General features: G+C 56.6%; 1 protein-coding gene across 1 annotated transcript; it reads right to left on the bottom strand.

Moving 5' to 3' along the window:
- Window positions 1-215: 215 nt before the first annotated feature.
- Window positions 216-8,084, bottom strand: HLX (H2.0 like homeobox). Its single transcript, XM_037128365.2, has 4 exons — window positions 5,797-8,084; window positions 4,880-5,059; window positions 3,937-4,121; window positions 216-2,094 (listed from the first exon to the last, which is right to left on the bottom strand). Exons 1-4 carry the CDS (start codon window positions 6,386-6,388, stop codon window positions 1,600-1,602), a joined length of 1,452 nt encoding a protein of 483 aa, XP_036984260.2. The 5' UTR covers window positions 6,389-8,084; the 3' UTR covers window positions 216-1,599.
- Between the last annotated feature and the right edge of the window lie 683 nt (window positions 8,085-8,767).

The raw sequence follows: 8,767 nt of genomic DNA, 5'->3' as shown, positions 1-8,767 counted from the left end.
CGAGCTAATAGGTCAAAGTGGAGAAGGAGCTGAGCCAGACCAGGGAGGCTTTCCCACTCTGGCCAGGGGACAAGGGTGGTCGGTCGTAGGCTCCCGGACCTCAGCGTGTCGGGCACAGGACTGCTCTCCGTGAGAACCAGCTCCCCCAATGGACGGTTGGCCTATCAGATGCCTCCCACCCTTCTCACAGCTCTGTGCCAAGTAGACCCGGGTGATCAAGTCTGTAAGCAACATGTTTGTTTTAAAATCTCCCAAAAGAATGTTTTTACAAACTCCAGACATTGTGTAGTTTCGAGGGAAAGTGAGCCAGGGGAGGACCAGTCTTGTAGGGAGCTTTGACTCTTTCTTCAAGCTTTCAAAAGTTTTTTCAACTGGCCCATTCCAGTAGCAGCATGGAGATAAAATGGGTTTGCTCTATTCCGCCTGCAGTGGGATGGGGCAACTCCCCTCTCAGATCATGGCAGCTCTGGGGGGTAGGGGGTGAAGGAAGAGCTTAATCCACCGGGTGCCCGCAGTAGCCCAATTCTGAAGGAAGATGGGTGTGTGTGGATTGGGGTGCAGGTGAAGTTTCATAGACCCATCGCTAGCCAAATGGAAGCCAGGAGGGTCCAAGTTCTGGTCTGCAGCTTGGCCTCAGTATGACCTTGAACAAGGCACCTACCTGCCTTGCAACTGTTTGGGCTGTTTTAAAGCCATCCCAGGCCTGGCCTTCTAGCTCTAACCACTGTGGTCTGCTTGTCCTTTCTTTCCTCCAGGACACTACAGACCAGATGTGAGCGAGGGCCGGTTGCACTGGAATTGCCCCACAGTTCCAGGCACGGCACTGAGCGGCCACCTTGGGAGGGTAGGCTGTGGCCCCACTAGCCCTCGTCGGCACCACCGTCTTGTCCATCCCAACTGTGCATCTGCAGAAAGCCTGCAAGCCCACTCAGGGGGCCTGACTCTCCGTGGCTTTCCCACGGAGCCCCTAACAGCTTTTCTGGCCAACTTAGCTCTCAGGCCACACACTCAGGGTCACCTAGCACAAGTTCAGTGGCGACTGGTGGGCTGCAGGCAAAGATCACTCTGAACTGGTGGGACAGTTAAGCCCCAAGCCCCATCTCTGCAACAGGGTGGCTCTGAGGCTGCAGCACGTACCCCCAAATCTCCAGTCTCCACCTCCAGCAGCTGTGACTCGCAGCGGCCTGGGGCTAAAGTCCGGCACAGAGACCCCTGACCACAGTGCCCCATCCAGCCAACCAGCCTTTCTTTACAAACCGTAGTAAACGTTTTATTTACACATTTGTGGCATCCTAAGTGCAGCAGGTCTTGGCGACCCCTAGAGCGGGAAGGAACTGCGGAGTCACTGGTCACAGTGTGAGCTGCCTGTATCCAGGAGAAGTGTCCCGCTGGGGCGCTGCCTCTCCCCCAGCCACTGAAGTGTGGGCTGTAGCAGGCGGCCAGCGAGGGGCGAGATGCGAACGTGGGGAAGGAGGCTCCACCGCTGCATCTCTGGCCGTGTCCAGGCCACCTCTATAAAGTAGGCACGAGATCCAACCACGACGCTTGGAAGGCTAGGCGTCTGCAGGCAGGACGCAGTCCTCTCTGCCCTCTTCCCGTCTATAGGCCTCCCAGCGGTGGCTGAGCGGGCTCGGGGCTTTTGGGGGCGCTGCTGAGGGTGGGCTGGGGCGCCGGGAGTAGCTCCAGGGCCACGCCGCCAAGGCTGCCCGCGCTGGTACTGCTGCCGCCATGGCCGCTGAAGGCGAAACTGCCGCTGACTCCGCCACCGCCGCCGCTGACTCCGCCACCGCCGCTGCTGGTGGAGAGGACTGCACCGGCGACCGAGGTCTTGATGACCGTGGCTTGGTGTGGAGACCGCTCGGCCCCTTCAGTCCGCTCAGTGTCGCTGGGGGCCATGTCCAGAGACTCAGAGTCGCTGCTGTCGCTCTCGGCCTCCCCCTCGGAGCGGCTGGGGCTCTGCTCCTCCTGCTCGCCGTCCGCAGCCGGGGCTCCGCCTGCCGGCTTCTCCTCTGCCTCCTTGTCTTTGTCCTTCTGGGCCTGGGCCTCCTTCGAGTGCCGCCACTTCATGCGCCGGTTCTGGAACCACACCTTCACCTGTGCGGCCAGGGGACGAGAAGGGACACCGAGATGAGACCCAGGCTCACTGCAGTCCAGCCAGCGAGCCCCAGGAGAAGGCCGGAAAGCAGTGCTAATTGTCCCCAGCCCCCGTAGGACAGGGCCAGGCACGGTGCTAGGTGCAGGGGCCCAGGGGCTGCCCGGGGAAACAAGGAGAGCGCCAGAGATCCCCGCCTGCTGGATGCACCAGGCCTGGTTCTCAAAGCTCAGCTCTCCCGACCTGCAGCCTGGAATGACCAGAATACTTGTTGGAAAGGCAGAGTCCTGCACCTCGCCTGCAAACGCGGGAGGATCTCTCCTCTAAACGGTCGCTTCCTCAACCTCACTTGAGTCAGGACCCTCCCAAGAATCTGACTGACCCCTAGCCCCCCCCAAAACGCTCACATTCCCAAGATTTTGCACACAGTTTCAAGGGCTCGGGGAACCAATGTTAAGAATTCCCGCTAAGCTGGCCCCCCTCCTCTCAGGCCACAACCCGAGGCAAAAGTCCCTACAAAAGCGATTCATTTTAGGGAGGAACCATGGGACGCACAGAGGGGAAAGGGGTTCAAAAAGTCGGTCCCAGTGGAGCTGGGGCACCGCTGGACCTTCAGTGCAAGACAGTTCCTTGGCACGCATGCTCTCAGAAGCAGGTCAGGATCCAGCCCCTGGCCAGGATAAACTCATCCTACTGTGGGCCCAGAAAACGCTGGAATGAAACCTGTGCACAGTGGAGGATGGGGGTAGAGACAGGGCGGGGATCTATATAAATATATACCATCCCCTGGGGGACCCAATGCATTCACACAAGTTCCAGCTCCCCTTTTAAAAATAACATCCACAGCTGGTGGAAAATGGCTGGGCTCTTCCAGCGTGTGTGTTGGGGAGGGGAGTTGTGCAATGGAGGACAGAGAGACACAGAGGTGGGGGGGTTGTGCGGCGAAGGGGGCCTTTTAAAAGTGCCTGCCTTTGGCTTCTGTCCTGCTCGGAACATTTGGCATCCAGAGAGCAAGGGCCATTGTTGTGGGGTGTGGTGGAATGGTGACTCTTCTGGTTTCAAAACTCAAAAAGGAAAAAGGAAAAAAAAAAAGTCCAGTTCTTGAATTTGAGAAAAGAAAAAATGAATTCAGACATGGAAGGCAGGCACGATAGATTTGCTACTTTCTTGCAAAGTTTTCAAGTATGCAGAAGCCAGAACCTGCCGAAATGCTCTTCAGCGTTCTAAGAAATCTTTTTTCTTTCTCTCCCTCGCTCCCCACACGCCACCTGAGATTTTTTTCCTTCAGAGCTTATGCCGTTAGAAAATCAGACCGAGGCCACTCCAAACGGACTTCTTGCCCTCCCAGGGCTAAGTAATTCCGTTTGAAATGATGTTTTCACTTCCTCACAACCGGGGATTTCACAATCCAGGAGGAGGAGGAGGACGAGGACGAGGAGGGAGGGAGGATGGGAGGGGAGAAAAGCCAATAACAATCTCTTGACTTTGGGTTTTTATCTCTTCTGAGACAAACTGCTTCCTACAGCGAATTGCACTCCAGTCGAGTACATAATTATTACCTCCCACAGCCTATTTGCTTTCTCAGCGGGTCTTTTGCCTGTTGGCCAAAATAAACAGACATTGCTTGTTGACACACATCTTTGGGGGTGGGCTTTGCCTTCCTTCCGTCCTTCTCCTCCACCCTCCTCGCTCCTGTCTTAAGTTGGGAAGTCCACAAAGTCTCCCGAAATTCAAGACCTTGTATTTCCACTGCAGGAGAGTGGTTCGGCGCGGAGGGGTCCTTGGGACTGGGGTGCGCAGGCTGCCCACGGAGGGGTTGTGCATTAGGGTGGGAGCTGGCTTACCTGTGCATCGGTGAGGCCCAGCATCGCGGCCAGCTGCTTTCGATCTGGCTTGGTCACATACTTCTGAATCTCAAACCTCTTCTCCAGGCCTTTCCTCTGCAGGTTGGAGAAGACCGCCCGAGACCAAGAACGCTTCCTCTTGTACGTCTGGGGCATAGTGTCCTTCGTGAGCACGGCATAGGGGCCTGGTGAGGGGTGGGGAGGAAGCGGTGTAGTCGGGTCAAGAGAGAGACACCCGAGGACCCAGTTAGCACCCGGTCCACAGCCTGCCGCCTGGGGCTCTTAAAAACAGTTTGCTTAACAGTCAGCCCTAGGGGCATTCACAAAGCCCTCCTCCAGGGAGGAATTTACAGCTTTTGAGAAGGGAATGAAACAGCTTAAAGCGAGTGTGTGGTGAGTTGAGACCTGTGGCTGGTTCGTTAATTCCAAAGGAAAAAGTGTAAATCTGATGCTTGGCTATCAGGCAGGCTAAGAGCAGGGGAAAACGTCGCCTGGGGCCTGAAGGATCTAGAGATGTCAGCCTTGGCTTCATTTTCTGTCTGTCTGTCTGTCTCTCTCTCTCATCTGCCCCTGCAAGCAGGGCAGATACAATCTCTTGGGTCAAAAGGGTTTGAGGTCATTTCAAAATGTGTGTACAATAATAAGCAACACCTCCCTCGGCCACATTTTCAAAGGACCCTCTCCCGAGAAAAGACCAGAAAAAGCCCCACCCCACCCCATCCCACCCACCGACGCACACACGTTCTTGGCTCCCCGGGCCCCCACGCCTTTCCTTCGGGAGCCGGCCAGAGAGGGAGCCCGCTCACGGAGAAATCTTTCGGTTTCTCTCTCCCAACCTGGGTGGCCTCCCGCACCAACTCCCAACTCCCGAGTTGCCCCACCGCTGTCGCCACGGAAGACGTCAGCCCCAAGTTTGCTGTCTGTGAACCTGCCCGCTCCGCACCTGGAAACGTGTCTTGAAACTGATGCTGGACTGAATTTCTCGGGTTCGAGTTTAAGGGGCTGAGGATGGCAGAAGCCTCGTTAATAGGATCTAAAGACGCGAATAGCTGGCCGGCGGAGGTCTGCAGGCTGGGGAGGTGTAGCCCCGCGGGCCGCCCGCCCGTGAGCAGGGATGTGAGATCTGGGGACAAAGCAAAAAAAAAAAAAAAAAGAGTCGGTTACACTTCACAGCAAACCCATACTCTTTGGGCCGAGTTGTCCCTCCCCTCCCCCGAGTCCTCCATTTGGTTTTCCTGGAGCAAAGTCAGGAGAGACCCCTGTCTCCGCCCTAAACCCCTCTCTCCCGGTTGCGGCCAAGGGGCGACACACAACAGGTCCCACACGGCCACCTCCCAGCTGGGATAGCAGGGAGGGACTTCACCTAAAACGAGGTCACTTTCAGGTGCCTTTTAAGAATTCCACAGACCTAAACCACGCAACGGAAGGAGCCCCACGCTGCCCTCTCCCCTTGGGAGTTGAGAGTTCATTTGTTTCTCTACATTCCTCGGGTTCAGATAAACGAACGGAAAGTGTTCCCCAAAAGGGCTTTCCCTGACAGATAATATAGTTCTCTCTCCAGGTATGTGATTAAAGACAGACAGGTGATAGTCATTTCAGCAAATGTTTACAACCACCATTTTCATGAGTATCGATTCTGTGAAGTGTGTTTTTAAAGCATTCCTGGAGGGCTTTTTTTTTTTTTTAATTTAAACAAGGATCAGGTCGGTTTTAAACCTAGTGCTTCATAATCTTCTCACAATTGATTTTCTTCTCCCTCCTTTTATCACCACTTTGTCCTTAATTGTAAAAACACTCAAAGGTAACCCGAACTGCCCCAGGGCCCCGTCAGAGGCCTGCGGTCTCTCGCCCCAGACCTACCTCTCAGCGTGTTGCCTTCCTTGACTTTGGGGTCAAATTCTGCAGACAAAATACGGTCAATTCCAAATTTGAGGTCCTTGCTGGAGGGGGCTGGGGCCGAGCCGCTATGGTGGGGGTTCGGGACCACCCGTGTTCCGGAGACTGGGGGCTGCACGGCGCCGGCCCGCGGTGGAGGCGGAGGCTGTTGCTGCTGCGGTAGTTGCTGCTGCTGCGGCTGCGGCTGGTGATGGTGGTGGTAGGCGGCTGAGAGCGGAGACAGCCGCTGCGGGAAGCCAGCCGGGACTTCGGAGGGCGCCACCACTGGGGTGGGTCGGAGCGGGGACCTGGCGGTAGCTTGAAAAGAGGCGTGCGGGTGAGCTGAGCCCAAGTGCGCGGCGAGGGCGGCGGCCGAGGCTCCGGCCAGGCCCTCCGGGGCCGCCCCCGGCTCCCCCACGCCGGCGTGCAGGATGTCTGCGATGCAGAAAGAGGGTTTCTTGACCGCAGCTGGGTCTAGGGGGAAGGAGCAGCCGCCCGGGCCGGCCGGAGAGCAGTAAGCGGCCGACCAGAGGCTGAAGTTGGAGGCGTAGAAGGGAGCCAGCCCGGCGGCGAACATCCTGGCCGGGTGCGCCTAGCGGACTCCGCGGCCTGGCCAGGCCGGGCCGGATGGATGGGTGGGTAGGGGCGCAGGGAGCGGCGCGCTGAGTCCCGGAGGAGGCGGCCGCCCAGCCGAGGACGATCCTCTTTCGTTTCTCCGTCCGCCCTGAAAAGAGGCCAGGGAGCCCTAGCGCCAGCGAGGAAGAAGGCGAGGGCCGGATCCCCGCCGATCACAGCTCGCCCTGACCTCACTTTGAAGGCGGCGCGGGACCCGCGTTCCCCGCGGGCTGGAGGCGAGCGAGGGCGCTGCGGTGGCTCGCGGGCCGGCGCCGCGGCTCCGCACACGCACGGGAAGCCGGAGAGACAGGGGCCGGGCACCGAAAGAAAAACCCAAACAGCTAAGCCCTAAGAGCTAAATTTAAAACAACAACAATAATAATCCGTTAGTTAAAAAAAAAAAAAAGGAATAAGAAAAAAAAAAACTCCTCTCTAAAAACTCCCAAAGTTTTGGCAGAAGCTTTCGAGTCAGACTCAGGGTAGGGCCTCGATCTGAGCTCTGATTGGCCATCCTTGAGACCAATGGGAGAGGAGAGTGAAGGGGAATTGGCAAAGAGGGGCGTGGCTCTCCCCTCGGCCACGCCCCGGCCACGCCAAAGTGTTTGCCGCTGCCGTGTGGGCCGAGCAGGGTCCTGAGCGTCCCTCTCGGCGGCGCCAGGGAATTCTGACCTTCCAGTCACTTCTGCAGCGCCGAACCGGCACCGGGCGTGGACAGTTGGTCACAGAGGCCCTGGCGCACTCTCCTGGGGAAACGGACGATCCCGCATAATTTTGGCGGGTACAAAGCCCGCCTCCCAGAACGCACTGGAGGCCTCCGAAGTGTCTTTCTCTTTACATCTCTCGGGCCCGGTTTTTCTTCAAATCGGACCTTCATCCCGAAAATCGGTGTCCTCCCCAAGGCTCCGTCTTTCGCGCCCCACGCTGCCCAGCCCCGAGCTCGCGCGCGCGAATGTTGCGGCCCTGGGTCCCCACCCGATTCAGCACCGCGCCCTCTTCGCCGCCTCTGAGATCCTCCGGGAAGAGAGGAGGAGCGGCCGCAAATTAGCTTTATTTTGAGCTGTCACACGGTGACAGCTTGAACGAGTAACTTTTCAAACAAAATAAGATGAATGGCTCCAAACGTCTGCCTTGGACGCAGCCAAACTTTCCCTCGAGCCGCAGAGACAGCACAACAGGCCGCCGACCGAAACCCGGGAGGGCGGCACGCGCGTCGCCTCTGCGGCTGCACCTTGTAGGAAACGTCACCCTCCCTCCTCGGCCACATCCCCGGATCACGTGGCCTCCGCTGTTTTGCAAGTGCCCACAAGAGCAGATTTCCTTGGGGTTAAATATTACTTTCAATGCATCGACTGCTTCCCTAGGAACCCCTGGGGCCTGGTCTCCGGAGAAGCTGCAGGGGCCGCCTGCCTGTTCCTTTCGCACTTTGGGTTTTTGGGGCGCAGGGTGGGTGCTGTGGGGGGTTTTCCGCAACATCAACATCTCTATTTTAAGAATCCCGTTCTCTTTTAAATTATAGTAAGAATGGATTTCCCCACCCCTCTCCCAAACAAACCACAGGCCACCCAAATGAGCTCTTCTTGCACATTTTCAGGAAGAAAATAAAATAATAACAATAATGAAACCACAAAATCTTTTGTTTTCGATTATCCTAATAAGCATCTCTTAACAGAGCAGCTGTGCTTCTGTGGTATTCCTCACCCTCCCCCCCCCCAAAAAAAAACCCTCTCAATATAGTTGCAATAAATCCTCTGTGGCATTTTTTTATTTCACTTCAGCACTAAGGTTTCTTACCAAATAAACCCAGGAAGGCGATTGAATTTGCCATGCCGATTTCGAGTTTAGGATTTGGCCTAATTGAATTAATTTCTAATGGTGTCTGGCCCTCTATTTGCAGATGTTAAACTCTGACTTTCTCCTGAAATGTAATCAATCGCTAATCAATCATCTCCGACCTGCCAGCTGAGAACACCCCCGCGTCCCCAGTCTCTCTGTCTCTTCCTCCGTCTCTCTTTTACTGAAGGGTTTTCTTGCCCTGCTCCTTGGAGCCAGCGCAGAGCTGGTATTTCCAGCGACTGACTGTGATGGACTGAGAGCACCGGCACCTGGGGCAGGAGATGCCGGGAGACCAGTCCTTCCGTTTCTAGTGCGAGGAGGAGGAGTGACAAGCCTAAGGCCACTTGAGACCATTAGACCCTCCTCGGAAGGCAACAGTAAACGCGTTGTGAGCAGAGGCTGAGGATGCTGACGAGGGTCCCGTGGCAGGGCGCGGCCTCCGCAACTTCACAGACCTCAGGGAAGTCACTAGGACGAGTGCGTGTCGCTCTTCTCTAGGGTCGCTTCC

Source organism: Artibeus jamaicensis, unplaced genomic scaffold (assembly GCF_021234435.1).
Source record: "Artibeus jamaicensis isolate MK-2021 breed Jamaican fruit bat unplaced genomic scaffold, CSHL_Jam_final contig_467, whole genome shotgun sequence".
Taxonomy (NCBI): Eukaryota; Metazoa; Chordata; class Mammalia; order Chiroptera; family Phyllostomidae; genus Artibeus; species Artibeus jamaicensis.
The sequence above is the reverse complement of the archived record's forward strand: the minus strand, read 5'-3'. Positions and strand labels throughout refer to the sequence as shown.